The 21,120-nt window shown below is 43.2% G+C and overlaps 1 protein-coding gene across 6 annotated transcripts in view; it reads left to right on the top strand.

Annotated features, from left to right (window-relative positions):
• The window catches only part of ATP6V0A1 (ATPase H+ transporting V0 subunit a1), a 201,225-nt gene extending 181,835 nt beyond the window's left edge, over positions 1-19,390 (top strand). For all 6 annotated transcript variants that reach the window (XM_073608392.1, XM_073608391.1, XM_073608393.1 and 3 more), the window contains one exon: positions 18,177-19,390. In XM_073608392.1, the coding sequence (XP_073464493.1) occupies positions 18,177-18,270 (94 nt within the window). In that variant the 3' untranslated portion in view covers positions 18,271-19,390. The remainder of the gene's footprint in view (positions 1-18,176) is intronic.
• The last annotated feature ends 1,730 nt before the right edge of the window (positions 19,391-21,120 follow it).

Here is a 21,120-nt window from a genome sequence, read left to right as displayed (position 1 = left end):
ATAAAGGGCCCCTGAAAGAGGAGAGGGGTTTTGGGACTTTATATGAAGCACATAACTAAACTGGATGAACCAATGATTGTAAAATAGTAAATGTTTATTATTACATTGGGCATACATAACGTAAAACGGTAAAAAAATATAATGTATATAATAGGTCTCAATGGATATCATCTAAACAATTCATAAATATATACACAATAATTCCAACATGATACACATTATAATGGACCTCAGGTATGCAGACCCAAATGTATAAACTTGGTAACATATAAGCATGATAATAATAATGGGAATGATTTGTTATAGTAAAAACTATTCATTTTACTATAACAAATAATTCCCATTATTATTATCATGTTTATATGTTACCAAGTTTATACATTTGGGTCTGCATACCTGAGGTCCATTATAATGTGTATCATGTTGGAATTATTGTGTATATATTTATGAATTGTTTAGATGATATCTATTGAGACCTATTATATATATATTCTATTTTTTACTGTTTTATGTTATGTATGCCCAATGTAATAATAAACATTTACTATTATTGGTTCGTTCAATTTAGTTATATGCTTCATATAAAGTCCCAAACCCCCTCTCCTCTTTCAATATGTATCAGGGATAGTGGTATAGTCATGGCCTCCTATAAAGTCCCAACCTTTCCTTCTTTATTATAAAGGGCCCACTGATCCTCAGCCTGGGCCCGGTCGCAAGTGCGACCCTGGTAGTTCCACCACTAGTGTCAGTATTCGTTTATTTTTGTTGTTTATTTTTTTAATTCTTTTTTACCATTTTATTTCTTTCTTGAACATCCCGGGACACAGAGCCACAGTAATTACTGATGGGTTATATAGGTACCACTGGTGATTGGACACTGGCACACCCTAACCAGGAAGTTCAACCCCTTATATAATCCCTCCCCTTGCAGGGATACCTCAGTTTTTACGCCAGTGACTTAGGTGATGGACGTGTAAAGATGTCCTGTGCTGAGCTCCAAAGGGATTATCCTATACTGGGGCAGGCCAGGCAAACCGGATCCATTCCAAAGTGTCTTTTCTAGGCCGAATTGGATGGTAATCATGTCCGAAGAAACGAGGTCTTACCTGTAACGCTTCTCTTTTTAGAGAGCTGGACCCTGCATATTAGAAAATGGTTTTTCTAGCCTAATTTCTAGCCGGGTGCTTTACAGGGCCAGAACTGTGGATCCCCATATTCGTAGGGGGCCCCAGTCTCTGACGGTTTTTTCAAACAGAGCCCACCGTGAGAGGCGAAGATTGGGTCTGTGCAACAGAACCCTGCAGCTGGATAAGGTAAGGGAGATTCCATAGAATTTTTTAATTCTAGTAGGTTTCTCCTTTAAAGCGGGGTTCCACCCAAATTTCTCTATGCATTCTCTTCCTTGCCTAGATGCTGACATGCTGTGTTAAAAAATTTAAATCGCCGTAATTACCTTTTTTTTTCTAATCTACTTAGCACTTCCTGGTTTTCCTCCCATGGGAGTCGGCGTGTTTCTAGCCTCTCCCAGACCTCCCACAGTCCCCTGGGAGCTAGTCTCAGGCTTCCCAGCATGCATTGTGCAACAGCGTCATCACAACATCTCGGTGAATGCTGGGAGCACAGCATTCACTGCATCCAGGAAATACATGCTTGTGGGCTTCAAATGCCCACAATGAAGATGGAAACCACCTTCAGTGAATTTTATAAGTTATTCTTTACAACGAAATCAGACACAGGCGGACTTATTACACAGAACATGTGAGTAGATAATCATGAGAAGAAAAGTTTGTGAATGAACTCCAAAAAAAAAAAACGATAGATAGGTGGACCCCCGCTTTAAGGTAAATGCATGCTATGCCTATTGTGACCACCGGGGGCTGCCAAGAGGACATACCTTTTCATGCTGATGTCTGTCTCAAGTGTTCAACGCTGTACAAGCTCCTCCAGCCGGCTCCAGGTAAGATGGGATGGGGGGCTCTCCTCAGGGATATCTCCCCCCAGACTAGGGGGAAGCCGGAGGTGATCTGTAAGGCGGTTAGACACCGCATTTTCACCTCCGTTGCGGCCGCCGCCATTACACAGGCAAGCCCATCATTACCAGCCTCTATCCCTCCTTCCCCTCCCCCGGCCTCCTCCATGTTTGATTCAGAAGGGTCGGCTAGCGCGGGAAGCGCTCGTTTTTTCAAAAAACGAAGGGGAGGCCGGGGCGTCAGCACAGTGTGCTCAGACGCCCACAGGACCGGCTGCAGGCTATTAAAGGCACTAATTACAGGTGCACTAAGCCTTCTGGAGGGACACAGAGCTGACGGTCGCATGTAAGGTGGGACACAGGCATTCTCCTAGGCAGCATTTACTAAGGTAACACCAGACTGGGGATCTCGTTCAGGTTCTGAGGGCCCCCTGTCTGCAGCATCCCCCCCCCCCGAGGGGCCAGGGACGGCTAGCCAGGGAGAGCCATCGGGGTCAGGGGCTATACCTACTTCTGGCACTTCAGCCCCTGTATATATTACACAGGAAGTTTTGTCCTCAACCATTAATGGTTTAGAGGAAAGATTAATGGCCATGATTACATCTTCACTTGGTGGAAGAAAACACACTAGGCCTTCCTCTGTTCCCCAAGACCCTCAGGAAGAGGAGCCCTGGGATAAAGGAGAGGAATCCCTTTCAGAGGATCGGGATGGGACGGATGATTCCTCTTCGGAGGAATCAGGTGGAGAGGGACCCTCTGCGACTTCCCAAGAGGAGAAAGTCTTAGTGCAGATCCTTACTGGATTGGTCCGCTCAACATTTAAGTTGCCCATATCTGAATCAGTTAAAGAACCCTCTTCTTCTTTAGGGTCACTGAAACCTCCTCAAACAGCACAGGCTTTTCCTGTTCATAATTTACTTGAAAAGCTCCTTTATGCTGAGTGGGATCACCCAGATAAACGTTTTTTTTTCCGCCGAAAAAGTTTTCTACACTTTATCCTATGGAAGAAAAGTTTATGAAAATGTGGGGAATACCGGCCATTGATCCCGCCATTTTCTCTGTAAATAATAGTCTGACTTGTCCTGTAGACAACGCTCAGATGCTCAGGGATCCTGTAGATAAAAAGATGGAATCCCTATTGAAGGATGTTTTCTCCTTAGCAGGTTCAGTGGCTCAACCTGCAGTAGCAGCGATTGGAGTCTGTCAATACTTAAGAGACCATGTTAAACAGGTCATCAAAGTTTTACCTGAACAGCAGGCCCAGGGGCTGGCTAACCTTCCAGAGGCCTTATGCTTTGTTGTTGACGCCATTAGAGATTCTATCGTGCAAACCTTCCGTCTTTCACTGGGGTTGGTGCATATACGTAGAATCCTATGGTTAAAGAATTGGTCAGCCGAAGCACCATGTAAGAAGCTCCTAGCTGGGTTTCCATTTCGTGGTGAAAGGTTGTTTGGAGAAGACTTGGATAACTATATCAAGAGAATCTTCTCTGGGAAAAGCACTATCTTACCTGTTAAGAAGAAGAGTAAGCGTCCCTCTTTCAAATGAACTCTTTCACCAGCGCCGGGGGCTTCAGCCTCCAGGCAGTCTCGACGGCCTCCTCCGTCTGGGTCCAGAGACAAGAGTCAACCCCAGGGACAAAAGAAGTCCTGGGGAAAGAAGCCTACTAGGCAAAACACTAAGACCTCTGCATGAAGGGGCGCCCCCGCTCACTTGAGTGGGGGGAAGACTGCGACAGTTCTCAGGGCACTGGCAGGAGGATTTCCAGGACAGATGGGTAATCTCCACGGTAACCTTAGGGTACAAGCTGGAGTTTCAGGAGTTCCCTTCTCCCCGTTTCCTCAGGTCAAGTGTCCCCAGAGATCCAGAGAAGAAGCAGTCGCTCCTTCTAGCGTTAGAGCGACTTTTGTCGCAGGAGGTCATTGTGGTAGTTCCCGCAGAGGATCAAGGATTGGGCTTCTATTCCAACCTTTTTACGGTCCAAAAACCAAATGGGCATGTCATGCCCATTCTGGATTTAAGGGATCTGAACTGATTCCTAAGGATCCAATCCTTCCGCATGGAATCAATTCGGACAGTAGTCTCCACTCTACAGGGAGGAGAATTTCTGGCATCAATAGACATCAGAGATGCATATCTGCATGTGCCCATTTTTCCTGCTCATCAGAAGTTTCTACGCTTCGAGATAGGAGGGCACCATTTCTAGTTTGTGGCTCTGCCTTTTGGGATAGCCACTGCACCTCGAGTGTTCACAAAGGTCTTGGCTCCTCCTCTGGCCAGATTAAGGGCTCAGGGTATAGCTGTCATAGCATACCTAGACGACCTGCTCCTGATAGACCGGTCAGTAGCCTCCTTGAACGGAAATTTGAGGACCACAGTCAGGTATCTGGAACACCTGGGTTGGATCCTCAACCTAGAAAAATCTTTCCTAAAACCAGTAAGAAGACTGGAGTATTTAGGTCTGATCATAGATACAAGCCAGGAGAAAATATTTCTACCTCAGGCAAAGATCACTGCTTTAAGAGAGCTGATTCTGGCAGTCAGGACCAAGAAGGGTCCTTCTGTCCGTCTTTGTATGAGGCTACTAGGGAAGATTGTGTCTTCAGTCGAAGCAGTTCCCTATGCTCAGTTTCATTCAAGAATGCTGCAACACAGTATTCTGTCGAGAGCTTATAGATAGGGGCGAGTGGCGCTACCTGTATAGAATACCTAGATGTGTGCTCGTGTATAAATATATAGAGTGGGTGTGTGCCCAGTAGGTTTATAACCTGTGCTACTGTATGCAAAACCAGTGCCTCCTAATCCTAGGATATAAATGGTTACCCTTCCACCCAAATGTGAATTAATCAAGTAAATTATATACTAAATAAATCAAACAATCAATAAACATTCCCTCTAGTGCGTGAAGGAGAATAGATATCTATGAATTACTAAATGCAAATTATCCTCTTATAATGAAACCTGTGCATTAATAACATTGATCTGAAAATGCATCTTGACACCCAATAGTTCATGCAACTCCCCGTGCCCTCACCCGTATGACTGAGCAGGTGGAGAGTGTAATCAAAGTTCAATACTACCACATTTAGAAAGTGCAATATTAGTGAAATATTGAAAAAAATTTTTTTGAAAAAATGAAACCTATAAAAATAAAAAGTTCCAACATAGCTATAATTGCATAGAATTGCATGAAGTTCCACCATGAATAGGATTCCTGTGGATAGTGACTTTTGTGATGACATCAATTTTAAATCCAGTGACTTGCGGTGCTCCCCCTCAAGGATCCCCACTTACCGGCTCCCTACACCCCTGCAGGGGTAATAGGCATGTATTGTCTGGCCGTGGATGACATCTGGGATTCCGGTAGAGTTGTCCCCGGGGGTTCCCCTCCAGATATGGTATCTCCTTAAGTGATCCTGGTTATCCTCGTAAGAAAGAAACAGGGCTCTCGTAGTGTGATACCGTAAAAATTATTTTATTTAAAAAGCTAGTAAAACCAGCACAAAAACGAAATAAAAAGTGAAAAAGTATATTAAAAGTTCCAAACTCCTGCTACAAGAGCCTGGCATTCACACTGCGTAAAGAAATCAAGCCCGGATAGGAGCCCGTGGATGTATTTCCTCAGCTGAGCGGCGTGCGCCTCAGCTGCGCTCCAAGCTCCCTCCGTCTTCCGTGTGTGACGTAAGTACGTAGCCCCGACTTACGCGTTTCGTCATCGACGTTATCAAAGGCGGCCTTTGAAAACGTACTCACTTTTGTTTCCAGCGGTTTAGACATTAATGGCTGTGTTGAGTTATTTTGAGGTGACAGCAAATTTACACTGTTATACAAGCTGTACACTCACTACTTTACATTGTAGCAAAATGTCAATTCTTCAGTGTTGTCACATGAAAAGATACGATTTTATATAGCGCCAACAGTTTACACAGTGCTTTACTATGTAGAAGGGGGGACAGCACAAATACGATACAGTTTAATACAGAAGGGAAGGGGGTGGTGGTATTACAAAAGGTAATGGCTGCGGGGGTTGATTTGATGGGGGTGGCTTGGGTACAGTTCTTAGGTGGGTGTGGGATAGGCTTTGATAACGTCGATGACGAAACGTGTAAGGCGGGGCTACGTACTTGCGTCACACACGGAAGTCGGAGGGAGCTTGGAGCGCAGCTGAGGCGCACGCCACTCAGCTGAGGAAATACATCCACAAGCTCCTATCCGGGCTTGATTTCTTTACGCAGTGTGAATGCCAGGCTCTTGTAGCAGTAGTTTGGAACTTTTAATATACTTTTTCACTTTTTATTTCGTTTTTGTGCTGGTTTTACTAGCTTTTTAAATAAAATAATTTTTACGGTATCACACTACGAGAGCCCTGTTTCTTTCTTACGAGGATAACCAGGATCACTTAACCACTTAAGGACCAGCCTCGTTTTGGATTTTAGGTGTTTACATGTTTAAAACAGGTTTTTCTGCTAGAAAATTACTTAGAACCCCCAAACATTATATATGGTTTTTCTTCTAACACCCTAGAGAATACAATGGCGGTCATTGCAATACTTTTTTTTTTGCACCGTATTTGCGCAGCGGTCTTATAAGCGCACTTTTTTTGGAAAAAATCCACTTTTTTGAATAAAAAAATAAAACAACAGTAAAGTTATCCCAATTTTTTTTTATATTGTGAAATATAATGTTACGCCAAGTAAATTGATACCCAACATGTCATGCTTGAAAATTGCGCCCGCTCATGGAATGGCGTCAAACTTTTACCCTCAAAAATCTCCATAGGCGACGTTTAAAAAATTCTACAGGTTGCATATTTTGCGCTACAGAGGAGGTCTAGGGCTAGAATTATTGCTCTTGCTCTACCGGTCGCTGTGATACCTCACATGTGTGGTTTGACCACCGTTTTCATATGCGGGCGCTACTCCCGTATGCGTTCGCTTCTGCGCGCGAGCTCGTTGGGACAGGGGGGTTTTAAAAATTTTTTTTTATTATTTTTATTATTTATTTTAAAATATTTTATTTATTTTTACACTGTTTAAAAAAAAAAAAAATTGTGTCACTTTTATTCCTATTACAAGGAATGTAAACATCCCTTGTAATAGAAAAAAGCATGGCAGGACCTCTTAAATATGAGATCTGGGGTCAAAAAGACCTCAGATCTCATATTTACACTAAAATGCAATAAAAAAAAAAAAAAAAAAAGTCATTTAGAAAAATGACATTTGAAAAAATATGCCTTTAAGAGGCGTGGACGGAAGTGACGTTTTGACGTCGCTTCCGCCCAGCAGTATCATGGAGACGAGTGAGCGCCATCTTGGCCTCACTCGTCTCCTGACACACAACGGCAGAGGACGCGATCGCCTCCGCCGCTACCGACGGCTCCGGTAAGCGGCGGAGGGCACCGGATCGCGGCGGGAGGGGGGGTGCCCTCTCCCGCCACCGATAAAAGTGATCTCGCGGCGAATCCGCCGCAGGGACCACTTTTATCTGAAAGCCGGCCACCGCACGAAAACGGGGATACTGGGGTTATGGCAGCTAGCTGCTGCCATAACAACGATATCCCCGTTCAAACTTAGGACGTATATAGTCGTGCGGCGGTCGGGAAGTGGTTAAGGAGATACCATATCTGGAGGGGAGCCCCCCGGGGACAACTCTACTGGAATCCCAGATGTCATCCACGGCCAGACAATACATGCCTATTACCCCTGCAGGGGTGTAGGGAGCCGGTAAGTGGGGATCCTTGAGGGGGAGCACCGCAAGTCACTGGATTTAAAATTGATGTCATCACAAAAGTCACTATCCACAGGAATCCTATTCATGGTGGAACTTCATGCAATTCTATGCAATTATATCTATGTTGGAACTCTGTAATTTGGGACTTTTTCATATACGATAATTTTTATTCCTGATAATTTTTATTTTTAATTTTTATATTTTTAAAGGTTTCATTTTTTCAAAAAAAATTTTTTTCAATATTTCACTAATATTGCACTTTCTAAATGTGGTAGTATTGAACTTTGATTACACTCTCCACCTGCTCAGTCATACGGGTGAGGGCACGGGGAGTTGCATGAACTATTGGGTGTCAAGATGCATTTTCAGATCAATGTTATTAATGCACAGGTTTCATTATAAGAGGATAATTTGCATTTAGTAATTCATAGATATCTATTCTCCTTCACGCACTAGAGGGAATGTTTATTGATTGTTTGATTTATATAGTATATAATTTACTTGATTAATTCACATTTGGGTGGAAGGGTAACCATTTATATCCTAGGATTAGGAGGCACTGGTTTTGCATACAGTAGCACGGGTTATAAACCTACTGGGCACACACCCACTCTATATATTTATACACGAGCACACATCTAGGTATTCTATACAGGTAGCGCCACTCGCCCCTATCTATAAGCTCTCGATACTATATCTCACCCCTTTGGGGGTGTGTAAGGGGAGGCTGCAAACCTGCTTCCAGTCTGTGAGCGCGTAAATTCTTTTACACTTTAACAGTATTCTGTCGGCCTGGAACAAGAAGGTTCAGGCATTAGACTTTCCGATGCACCTGTCGCATGCGGTACCTGAAAACCTGCAGAAGGGGAAATCCTTTCTACCGGTCACGTGGACGGTGGTAACAACAGATGCCAGTCTGTCAGGTTGGGGAGCAGTTCTGGAACAGTCTGCGATCCAGGGGCTATGGTCCAAGACCGAGAGGACCTTACCCATCAACATTGTGGAGATCCGGGCGGTATACCTAGCCCTAAAAGCCTGGACTATCAGGCTACAGGGTTGCCCGGTCAGGATCCAGTCCGACAATGCCACAGCAGTGGCTTATGTCAATCATCAGGGAGGCACCTGGAGCCGAGCTGCTCAAAAGGAGGTGAACCAGATCCTTAGTCTGGGCAGAGATGCATGTGCCATGCATATTGGCAGTTTTCATCCCAGGGATAGAGAACTGGCAGGCGGACTATCTAAGTCGCCAGCAGTTACTTCCAGGGGAATGGTCTCTGCATCCCGACGTCTTTTGGACCATATGCCAAAGATGGGGGGTTCCAGATGTAGATCTCTTTGCATCCCGATTCAACAAAAAGATAGACAGATTTGTGGCAAGGACAAAAGATCCTCTTGCATGCGGGACGGATGCGTTGGTGATTCCGTGGCATCGGTTCTCACTGATTTATGCTTTCCCACCTATTCTGCTCTGCCACGACTCCTTCGCAGGACCGGCTGGAAAAGAAGTCGGTACTTCTGGTGGCCCCCGCTTGGCCCAGAAGGACATGGTATGCGGAAATAGTAAGGATGATGGTGGGTTCCCCGTGGACCCTACCGGTACAACCAGACCTGTTATCTCAGGGTCCAGTGTTCCATCCTGCTTTACAAACGCTAAATTTGACGGTTTGGCTATTGAAACCCACGTTCTGAAGGGTCGTGGGCTTTCAGGTCCCGTGATATCTACCTTGATCAATGCAAGGAAGCCAGCTTCCAGAATGATTTATCATAGAGTCTGGAGAGCTTTATATATCCTGGTGTGAATCCAGGGGTTGGCACCCCAGAAAGTATGTGATACAGTAGAATTCTTGATTTTCTACAATTGGGGTTAGAGATGAAGCTGGCCTTGAGTACCATCAAAGGCCAGGTCTCGGCCTTATCGGTATTTTTTCAACAGCCACTTGCTTCGCATTCTTTGGTCCGAAACTTTATGCAGGGGGTGACGCGCCTTAATCCTCCGGTTAGAGCGCCCCTAAACCCCTGGAACTTGAACTTGGTTCTGTCTGTGTTACAGAAACAGCCTTTTGAACCAATATGTCAGATTCCTTTGGTCTTGCTGACAAGGAAGTTAATTTTTCTGGTAGCCATCTCTTCTGCTAGAAGAGTATCGGAATTAGCAGCTCTTTCCTGTAAAGAGCCTTATTTGATTGTACACAAGGATAGAGTGGTACTGCGCTCTCATCCTAGTTTTTTACCGAAGGTGGTTTCAGATTTTCATCTAAACCAAGACATTGTTCTACCTTCCTTTTTTCCAGATCCCTGTTCTCCAGAAGAAAGATCACTACATTCTTTGGATGTAGTAAGAGCAGTCAAGGCCTATCTGGAAGCAACTGCTCAGATTCGCAAAACAGATGTTTTGTTTGTGCTGCCAGAGGGTCCCAGTAGAGGACAGGCAGCATCAAAAGCTACCATTTCTAAATGGATTCGACAATTGATCATTCAAGCTTACGGTTTGAAACAGAAGATTCCTCCATTTCAGATCAGGTCACATTCCACAAGGGCTATTGGTGCTTCTTGGGCAGTGCATCACCGGGCCTCGATGGCTCAGATCTGCAAGGCCGCAACCTGGTCTTCAGTTCATACATTCACCAGATTCTATCAGGTGGATGTGAGAAGGCATGAGGATATCGCCTTTGGGCGTAGTGTGCTGCAGGCAGCGGTACAGGGTCCTCAGGTCTGATTGCACCCTACTTGGTTGTGGTTCTCCTCCCCCCCCCCCCCCCCCCAGATAGCATTGCTCTGGGACATCCCATCAGTAATTACTGTGGCTCTGTGTCCCGTGATGTTCGAGAAAGAAAATAGGATTTTTTAAAACCGCTTACCTGTAAAATCTTTTTCTTTTGATGGACATCACGGGACACAGAGGTCCCGCCCCTCTTCTAATACACTATATTGCTTGGCTACAAAACTGAGATATCCCTGCAAGGGGAGGGAGTATATAGGGGGTTGAACTTCCTGGTTAAGGTGTGCCAGTGTCCAATCACCAGTGATACCTATATAACCCATCAGTAATTACTGTGGCTTTGTGTCCCGTGATGTCCATCGAAAGAAAAGGATTTTACAGGTAAGCTGTTTTAAAAAATCCTATTTTTATTAATAGGAGCCCTATTTGGGGACTTTGGTGAGATATCAGGGGTCTAAACAGAATGTAGGCAAATGTATACCTGTGTTTTTTAAAAGTAAAAATGCAGAAAATAACATCACTATGAGTGCTGATGACTTTTCTTATTTATATTCAATAAAATCAGTAATTCTGCTTAGGTAGCATAACCACTTGACCACTGGGCACTCAAACCCCCTTAATAACCAGACCAATTTTCAGCTTTCGGTGCTCTCACACTTTGAATGACAATTACTCAGTCATGCAACACTGTACCCAAATGAATTTTTTTGTCCTTTTTGGGTTCTTTATTTTTTGCGCTATAAAAGAAAAAAGACCAAAAATTCTGTAAAAAAAATGCATTTTTCTTCGTTTCTGTTATAAAATTTTGCAAATTAGTAATTTTTTCTTCATATATTTTGGCCAAAATGTATACCGCTACATATCTTTGGTAAAAATAACCCAAATCGGTGTATATTATTTGGTCTTTGTGAAAGTTATAGAGTCCACAAGCTATAGTACCAATCTCTGAAAATTGATCACAACTGAAGTACTGACGGCCTATCTCATTTCTTGAGACCCTAACATGCCGGAAAAGTACAAATACCCCCCAAATGACCCCTTTTTGGAAAGAAGACATTCCAAGGTATTTAGAAAGATGCATGATGAGTTTTTTGAAGTTGTCATTTTTTCCCACAATTCTTTGCAAAATCAAGATTTTTTTTTTCTTTTTTTTTTTTCACAAAATTGTCATATTAGCAGGTTATTTCTCACACACAGCATATGCATACCACAATTTACACCCCAAAACACATTCTGCTATTACTCCCAAGTATGGCAATACCACATGTGTGAGACTTTTACACAGCGTGGCCACATACAGAGGCCCAACATGCACGGAACACCATCAGGCGTTCTGGAGTGCCCAGGCCAATTCTGACATTTCTCTCCTACATGTAAAAATCATAATTTATTTGCTAGAAAATTACATAGAACCCCAAAACATTATATATTTTTTTAGCAAAGACCCTAGAGAATACAATGGCGGTCGTTGCAACTTTTTATCTCGCACGGTATTTGCGCAGCAATTTTTCAAACACGTTTTGTTTGAAAAAAAAAACAGTTTTGTGCTTTCAAAAAAAACAAAACAGTAAAGTTAGCCCAATGTTTTTACATAATGTGAATAATGAAGTTATGCCGAGTAAATAGATACCTAACATGTCACCCTTCAAAATTGCACACGCTCGTGGAATGGCGCCAAACTTCGCTACTTAAAAATTCCCATAGGAGACGCTTTAAAAAATTTTACTGGTTACATGTTGTGAGTTACAGAGGAGGTCTAGGGCCAAAATTATTGCTCTCGCTCTACCGATCGCAGCAATACCTCACATGTGTGGTTTGAACACCATTTTCATATGTGGGCGCAACTTACGTATGCGTTCGCTTCTGACTGCGAGAACGCGGGGAAATTTTTTTTTTTTATTGTTCATTTTACTTTATTTATTTTAGTTTGAGGCTTTTTTCCAAAAAATAAATTTTTTGATCACTTTTATTTCTATTACAAGGAATGTAAACATCCCCTGTAATAGGAATATGGCATGACAGGTCCTCTTTACAGTGAGATATGGGGTCAATAAGACCTCACATCTCACCTCTAGGCTGGGAAGCCTGAAATAAAAAAAATGATCCTGGCTTCGATCGTAGCGGTGAGTTGGTAGAAGCACCTGAGGGCGGCGAGAGGGGGGGGCGTCCCCTCTCGCCTTCCGTAAGAATGATCAAGCAGTGGAACAGCCGCTATGATCATTCTTATGGTGTAGGGAATCGCCGGCTGAAAAAGATGATATCTGAATGACGCCTGTAGCTGCACCCATCATTCAGATATCAAGGACGTCGTATGACGGCCGGCGGGCGGGAAGTGGTTAAAACACATTTTTTTTAACACAAAGTTGTCCATTTATACAATATTTTTAACACATAGCATGTACATACCAAAAATGACACCCCAAAATAGATTCTGTGTGAGACTTCCACAGCCTGGCCACATACAGAGGCCGAGTACAGCCGAGCATGGCAAAGTATGCAAAGTATGGCGGAGTATGGCGGGACATGGCGGAGTATTGCACAGGGTTGCACAGGGTCATTGCAGAGTATTGCACAGGGTTGCAGAGTATTGCACAGGGTCATTGCAGAGCATGGGGGGGGATGGCTGAGCATGGATGGATGGATGTGACTGTACATGTCGCTGCGCTGTGGGCACTACACATCCAGCCCACAGCGTGGCTCCCATCCGATCTCTCCCCCTCTGTACCGATCGGTACAGAGAGGGGAGGGAGGAACCGACATGACGCCGGTTTGTTTACATGTGATCACTCCGTCATTTGACGGAGCAATCACATGGTAAACGGCCGCGATCAGCGGCCGTTTACCGTGATCCGAGAGGACCCGGCGGTCACGGATGTTCCCGTGTGCGCGCCCCAGGGGGCGCGCAGGAGCAGTTTTCTGGAATCACGTCATATGACGTGATCCCAGAGTTATCCAGCCGCCCTGCAGCCGTCATTTGGCTATGGGGCGGTTGGCAAGTGGATAATTACACTTAAAGTGGATTATTATCCCTACGTATTGCTTGCGGTCTTTGCATATTGTCTTCCCTATCCTAAAATATGTAATCTACATATGCTGTGTATTGTACTCTGTTGAATGGTATTCTGTAACTCTAATTTATCTTGTACAACAATAAAGCACCACTGTTTTTGTTAAAAAAAAAAAAGTGGATGTAAACCCGAAAATTTTTTTTTTTTATGTCATAATGTAGAGTATAAGATTTCCTATCATTTGAGTCCAGTCTTGCCCCAAGGAGTTAATCCATCTCTGAGCAATCCTCTTTTATTGTTCAGTGAGATAAAAAACTTGACAAACAGAGAAAAACTTTGTCAAATCCTCCCCCTTGCTGTGAGTGACAGGTGATTTACATCTCGTGCACTAGACTAAGACATGCATTATTTTTTAATTCTCTCCCCCACTCCTTTCTTCAGCAGCTCTGCAAGGATTGGCTGTTCCACACCTCAGCATGATTTGGCATGCTGAAGTCACGTGGTTACTTTCCTGTCTTTTCACTGGATGTTAGAGATCATAGCAGAAGTTCAGTGTAAGAAATACACAGGAGAAATGCATATTGACAAGGGGAGTATAGAGGTGGGCGGGGAGTCTACTGACATCACGACTCCACCCACCAAGCTCCAGACATCAGACCCACCCACAGAATCTGCAATTTTTCGGGTCTCATAACAGACAGAGGGGAGACATTTGACAGGTAAAGATACATGCAGGAGGCATGTATATCCTTATAGATAACCACTATGGCAGTAGTTTAGAAAGGATGACATTGGGTTTAACTTTAACTAAAAAGCATACCTTACTTTACTTTAGTGTGTTTTTTTTCTCCAACAAAACACAGGGACTATTCCTACACAGTTTTAGTTTTGCATACAAGGTGTGATGCATTGGTAAAACAATCCAATCTAAATCTAAATTGGCCAAGAGAGCCTTTTTGTGTTTTGTAAAAATTGTAAAATAGTCTGATCTGTAAGGAGGAATAAGCGAGAGTTGCAGGGAACCAAAGCGATTGACACTATGTAGAGTGATAGCTTCCCAGCTAGTTTACATACTTGTCCCAGATCAGTACTGTAATAGCCAGTCAGCTGGCATTTTCAGAGGTTTGCAGCACAGCCCCTGTATGCTTCTCATGACAGATAGCACTGGTCGAAGTAATGTGATCAAAGCAGTCCTTTATGACGCACACAATTTACAGTCCAGTCAGAGGATGCATGTCCTGTGTCCCTTCTAGTGATTGCGTGAGTACACCGCTTTTCAGCTTCTCTAATTAAAGCTGAGAATTTCAGTGAAACCCAAGACTGTGGGACATTGCTGTCATTCTTCCGGCACATGGAAGAAACATAGTAGCAGCATATTGCAGCTGTCTCCTGTGCGCTGCCTACACCAGTGTCACATATAATAATCACCTCGCCTGCCTTGCTTCGAAAAGTATAATGAATGAAGCTACAGATCATTTTCTCTACAATCCTGGACATGCATTTTTAGAGTCCGTTCCACCCAGGGATATTGCTGGTAAATTCCATTGGTACTAATACCATTGCTTTGCATATAAGCTATTTTACTGGCAAAGTCAAGGTTAAAATGAAATTAAAAACCCACAACAAAAATGTTTTTATGGTTCCTAAGGGAACCCAGGGTTAGTTCTCAGACAAAAGGGTAAAGCTGGCAAATTTCGATCAGTGTGTCACTGTCCCTGGTTTACAATCCACACAGAAAAAATGTTTTGTAGTACAAAATATGTATACAGGCCATTGTGATTTTCTGGGAGAGAGAGAGAGGAAAGATGAACAGTATGATAGCTCTTCAGGAATACCAAGTCCAGCAGCTCTGAGCAGTTCCTTATACGGGGACACAGTCCAGCTCTTCCAAACTTGCAGCAAATTGACTTTTCCCTTATTTGGATCTGGCTACAGAGATTCATGGCATAACTCCAGCATCCTTGCCGTGCTGCCCACATAACATTTTATAATGTGCTGAAGAAAGCTCAAACATATGTCAAGGCAAAAGAAACCTTTTGCTGTACATACCTGCAATAAATGCATGTTTCCCTGTGTATTATTTTTTTAAATGCCCTGCAATTACAGAAAAATACCTGTTGCCCTGCCAGACATGCACTTCGCTGCTAAGTCCTGTTGTGGGCTGACAACACACAACATGTTGTGGGCTGAATAGTGTCAGCCCTCCCCAGCGTTTATTTGCTAAACTAGAAAAAAGGGCAATATTCTGGTGCAAAATCAATAGCCGAGTAAGCAAGCAGGAAGTCTCTTGATGATCACAAGTAGTTCATGTAGTATATACAAGTATATAGGTAAGCAGTCTAACGGTAAATGTAAGCCAGCTCTGGGTGAGAAAAGGAGGGAAGGGAGAAGGAAGTGCCAGCTCAGTGCAGAGATAAAACAATCCATTTCATATAAGATTAAAATGCACTTACACGATGCAAGTGAGTGTCCAACTCAGTGGTTGAGGTAGGAGGGAAGGATTCTGTCCCAGTCTATCGGTGTAGCACTGTCGGCGGAGAGGTTTCATCCAGTTGCAGGCTCCATATATACTACATGAACTACTTGTCATCATCAAGAGACTTCCTGCTTGCTTACTCGGCTATTGATTTTGCGCCGGAATATTGCCCTTTTTTTCTAGTTTAGCAAATAAACACTGGGGAGGGCTGACACCAATCAGCCCACAACATGCTGTGTGTTGTCAGTCTCCTTCATTCAAATGGGATGCACTGTGGAAAAGCACCTACAAGTTAGAAGGCTGGCCTTCGGCCAGTCTGTATTTTGTAGGAGGAGTCTGGGTGGGGGTATATCTGCTCCTCCTCCTCCTCCGTTCATTTCCTGGTTCCAACCCACCCGTATCCCCCAACTTTCTATTTTCATATACATTATACTTGGGGTATGCCCTCTTTTAGGCGTACTGACCAGCAAGACCACGGTACACCCAAGGTCATGGCTGTTAGAGTTATCGCATTTTTAGTGAAGACTCTGACTACGATTAAAAAACAAATCGAATCGGTCCATACACAATAAAATATATATGAACAACAATTTATTAAAGAAAATGGTATTCATCAAAATCAGAATTTAATCCATGAGTTTGTAATGTATTTAAACGGTGTATCCAGTATACTTCACGTTTTCTTAAAGCTAACTCTTTGTTATATATATATATATATATATATATATATATATGATTCTATGTAGTTGGCCTGCACTGTAGCCGTAAAGCTACAGTGCGCGGTCGGCAAAATGGAGCACATAAGATTTAAAGGAAACTTCATCTTAGTGGCTCACAATGAGTCTGAGCCACGTTCATGTGTGCCCTCTCATTCACTGTTGTCTTCAGTGGTAACCTCCAAATCTTTCTGCGCAGATTTCTTTTAGGCTGGGTTCACACTGTTGCGAATTTGATGCGTGTTTCCCCGCATCCAATTCATATGTCAGGAGATTGTGACTGGCTTTCAATGGAGCCAGTTCACACATCTCTGGAACGAATTGCACAGGAGTCCTGTGCGCCTTTTGGTCCATTTCCTGTCCTAATTCAGCCAAAAATTCAGACCAAAATCGGGCCTGAAACGGCGAACAGGAACGCACTGGACCCCCTGCTGTGAGCCACTCCATACTGCATTGTGAACCCAGCCTTAAAGTACACCTGTCACAGGCAACTGGATAGGCTGCCTTTGTCAAGTTCCCTCTGAAAATTCCAATTGCTTAGCTGTCAGGTTGACTTACTGGCTTCACTACGTTGTGAGTCAGTGATGAAGAACAAGTATATAGATGTAAACATTCAGAAGTTCTTATCTGCATGCTTCTTCCTTGTTCATGATTTTTTGTATTAAACAGGAGGTTCAGTCAGACAGCCAGACACATTTTTCAGAGAGAGGTCAGCAACTGTAGCCTTCATGTTTCTTTTAGGGCCCTTTCACACTGGGGCGGTTTGCAGGCGCTATTGCGCTAATAATAGCGCCTGAAAACTGACCTTAAACAGCCGCTGCTTTGATTCCAGTGTGAAAGCCCCGAGGGCTTTCACACTGGAGTGGTGCGCTAGCAGGACGGTAAAAAAAGTCCTGCCAGCAGCATCTTCGGAGCGGTGAAGGAGCGGAGTGTATACCGCTCCTTCACTGCAGAGGCGCTTTGCAATGGTTTTTAACCCTTTCTCGCCCACTAGCGGGGCGGTTTTACCATGAATACCGATGGTAAAGCGCCTCTTACAATAGCGGCGTTTTACCGCCTACGCCGCCCCAGTATGAAAGGGCCCTAAAAGTAAAATCAAACTACATTTTTCTAAGGCTGCCTATCATCCTCTCCAACTCCTATAGACCTTGGATAAGAAGCTGCTAGGTGCAGCTGGCAGACTTGAATGCTTCCCTACTTGCTACGGTTTCCCTGAGCTGGATAGATGCACAAGCAAGCAAGCTGCATTGACTTCCATGGACTGCCTATTAATCAGTCCATTAGTCAATGTGCAGAAATCACATACAATGAAACTTTATTTATATAATTATGGCATGGAATATGTGAGACTTGAGAAATCATCTATATTTGCGCGACTGTACCAAAAAATAAGTTGACTGGTTTATATTGGTTACAGTGCAGATTTTCTCTATCCATGTCCTACTAAATAAAGTGGCTGTTTCTATCACAGTCTTACAAGTTGATATACAATGAAATATATATATGTATGTTTTTGCACATATCCTCTTTTTACATATTATTCTTTCTCTTTTGCAGGGTGGAATTTCAGAACAAGTTCTACATTGGAACAGGCTTCAAATTTATGCCGTTTTCATTTGAGTGCATTCGAGAGGGCAAATTTGATGACTGATTTGTTGTGTTAGATGTGTTCCTCACCCTCCCTATATTGTTTTCCTGTCATAATGCATTGGTGTGAAACCTCATCCTTCAAACTTTACAGACTGGTACCTGTCCTAAACAAGCCACTACTTTGCCAGAGCCCTCTGTTCAGTCAATGGTTTACTAAATAATGGAGGATGGGAAGCTCGCTATGAGGGGGTGGCAAAATCACATGGCAAATGTAGATTAAAAAAACAGTTTCATAATTTGCGGTTTCAAATGTTAACGCCTACACATGTGTGTTTTTCTTTTGCTGTTCTTACCATTTTCTACCTCATTATTTGTTCACTAATGATAAACGGTAGTAATTATATTATTGCAGTAATATCTTCACGCAATTACGCTTGATAATTGGCAAAACCGTGTTATTTCCTTGCTTACATCATTGATTTTGAGGGTGGGGGTGTGGGGGGGGGGTTGTCTGACATGACAGTAGTATTTATTTACATTTCTTGTAAATGTACCCAAGGAGATTGGTTATCAATAAATTTAAGTCCATGCTGTTTCCCATGTTACTGTGATAAATATTTGCCACTTTCATTTGTGTTTTTTTCTATAGAATTGGAAAGATCATTTGCAATATGTCAATTTTACAAAAACATTATAAAACAATATAAAAATGGTATATGAGTATGAGATTTTTAGTTGAAATGGTGCACCCATCTTCCATTTTGCTCAAACATAAGAGCAACCATTTGAGGGCTGAACAACTGTTGTCCATAGAAATGAATTTGATTCTTCCTTTTAACCTACAAGATTGCTTTGGGAAAGGCAATTCTGACAGTTTTGTATAAACTGCAAAGTAGAATCCAGTTTGAACTCAAATGGTTGCTTTTACTTTGAGTAGAAGAAAACACGTAACTGACGCTCGTTTGAACCTTATTGGAGCCCTAAGAGGGGAACAAAAAGTTTGAGCATTTTAGGTACCAGGAGCTTGACCCATTGTAGCCAGAAACCATCACTGTCCCTATATTGTTTACATTAGTAATGTCACACTGTAATAATGAGCTTGTTGTGACCCTGTTATTGATGCTGTGAATCGGTGAATGAAGTCTCCCTGCTTCTGGAAATAAACCTGTAATTTATGACAACCAGGAACTTGTGTGCATTTTTTTTTATTGGAAAAACCAACTTTATTGAGAAAATATATGCTTGGTACATAAAATAATATAAGCCAACATGGCAAGAACAGTAATACATACATGAGCACATTAAGTTATCCACATGATATAGGGTGAAATATCCACCGGACATGAAGCCAGTACACAATAAAGAAGAAAGGAAAACGGGGGGAGAGGAGAGAAGAAAATAAGAGATGAACGTAACGTTTCAAGTACATGTTTCACCATCTTCTAAACATCTGTTCCAGACCTGCTCGTATTTATGCGGGCATCCTCTATGTACATAAATTAGCTTCTTATATGGGAGAGTGTCATTGATTTCTTTTTTCCAGGACCGGATTGTAGGGGGTAGGGCCTGCATCCAATTACGGGCTATTGCTTTTCTCGCCAAGAATAGCGTTTCATGTAAAAAGGTACGGAGGGGTTTGTCAGCGTCTAATTCAGGTAGCAAACCAAGTAGACACATCTTAGGGTCTAGGGTAGCTGGAGAGCCCATCTGATCGCGCAGGAAGCGTATCACTTGTATCCAGTATGCTTGGATAGTTGGGCAGGACCATATAAGGTGGTGATAGAAAGAGCCCGGGGTGTGGTCGCATAGTCGGCAACCTGGATTATACATGGGTTTAAAACGCGCTAACCTCTGAGGAGTCAGATATGTCCTATGTATGATATATAACTGTGTTAGGCGGTCCGACAGTTTAGGGGAAACTTTTTTCACCTCTTCCAAGATCTCATCCCAGTCCTCATCCTCAATCGTTCCAACGTCCACCTCCCATGTAGTCTTAGCACCATAGGCCAAGGCTATGGAGTTGGGAAGACGGATGGCGGAATAAAGAGTGGAGATTAGTTTGGCAGGCTCAACACCTGTGATCGTGTCAACTATGGAGGGGACTGTAAGGGATAGGTTAGAGCCAGCAAACTGAGTTTGTATAGCATGGCGAAGTTGTAAGTGCCTGAAAAGGAGGTGGTTGGGAAGTGAGAATTCGTCTTTTAACATTTGGAATGTTTTAAGTCCTATAGCGGTCATGATCTGGTGTATATACAAGATCCCATTACGTATCAAAACCGCGGGGTCTGGGATAGACAACAGCTCAGGCAGGCGTGCGTTAAATCAAAGGGGGTGTGGGAATGAACCTGTGGAGTCCCGAGTTTTTGAAGTGCCAACCGCCACCTCCGATGATGTGTCAACATGCCTGCTTTGTGTTGGGGGGTATGTCCTGTCGATGGGGCCCTTAGGAATGACTGAAGTGGGGTGTGAGCTGGGTTATCAGGGTGTTCACAGAGTAGTAGCTGGTATCTTGGTAGCTCATGCTTGTCAAAATGATAGAAGTGGGACAGTTGGGAGGCAAGATAATAGTCCTGAAAATCTGGAAGAGCAACTCCTCCCAATGTCACTGGGTTCTTAAGTATTCTCCAAGATAATTTGTGTCTGATGTGTCCCCATATAAACGAATTAAGAATAGACTCAATTGTTTTGAAAAATTTTTGTGGTATATACAGAGGAGCGTGCCACACCAGATGAGTATTTTTGGGAGAAGTATCATTTTGACTAGACTGATGCGTGCCATGACACCCAGGGGTAGCCGAGCCCAATTTTGTGTCTTAGTCTTGATCAGGGTGTACAGTGGTTCAATATTCAAGAGTGTGTAGTCTGTAAGCGATTTAGTAACTTGCACTCCGAGGTACTTAATTACAGAGAC

This window comes from Aquarana catesbeiana, linkage group LG12 (genome assembly GCF_042186555.1).
Source record: "Aquarana catesbeiana isolate 2022-GZ linkage group LG12, ASM4218655v1, whole genome shotgun sequence".
NCBI classification, from domain to species: Eukaryota; Metazoa; Chordata; class Amphibia; order Anura; family Ranidae; genus Aquarana; species Aquarana catesbeiana.
The sequence above is the reverse complement of the archived record's forward strand: the minus strand, read 5'-3'. Positions and strand labels throughout refer to the sequence as shown.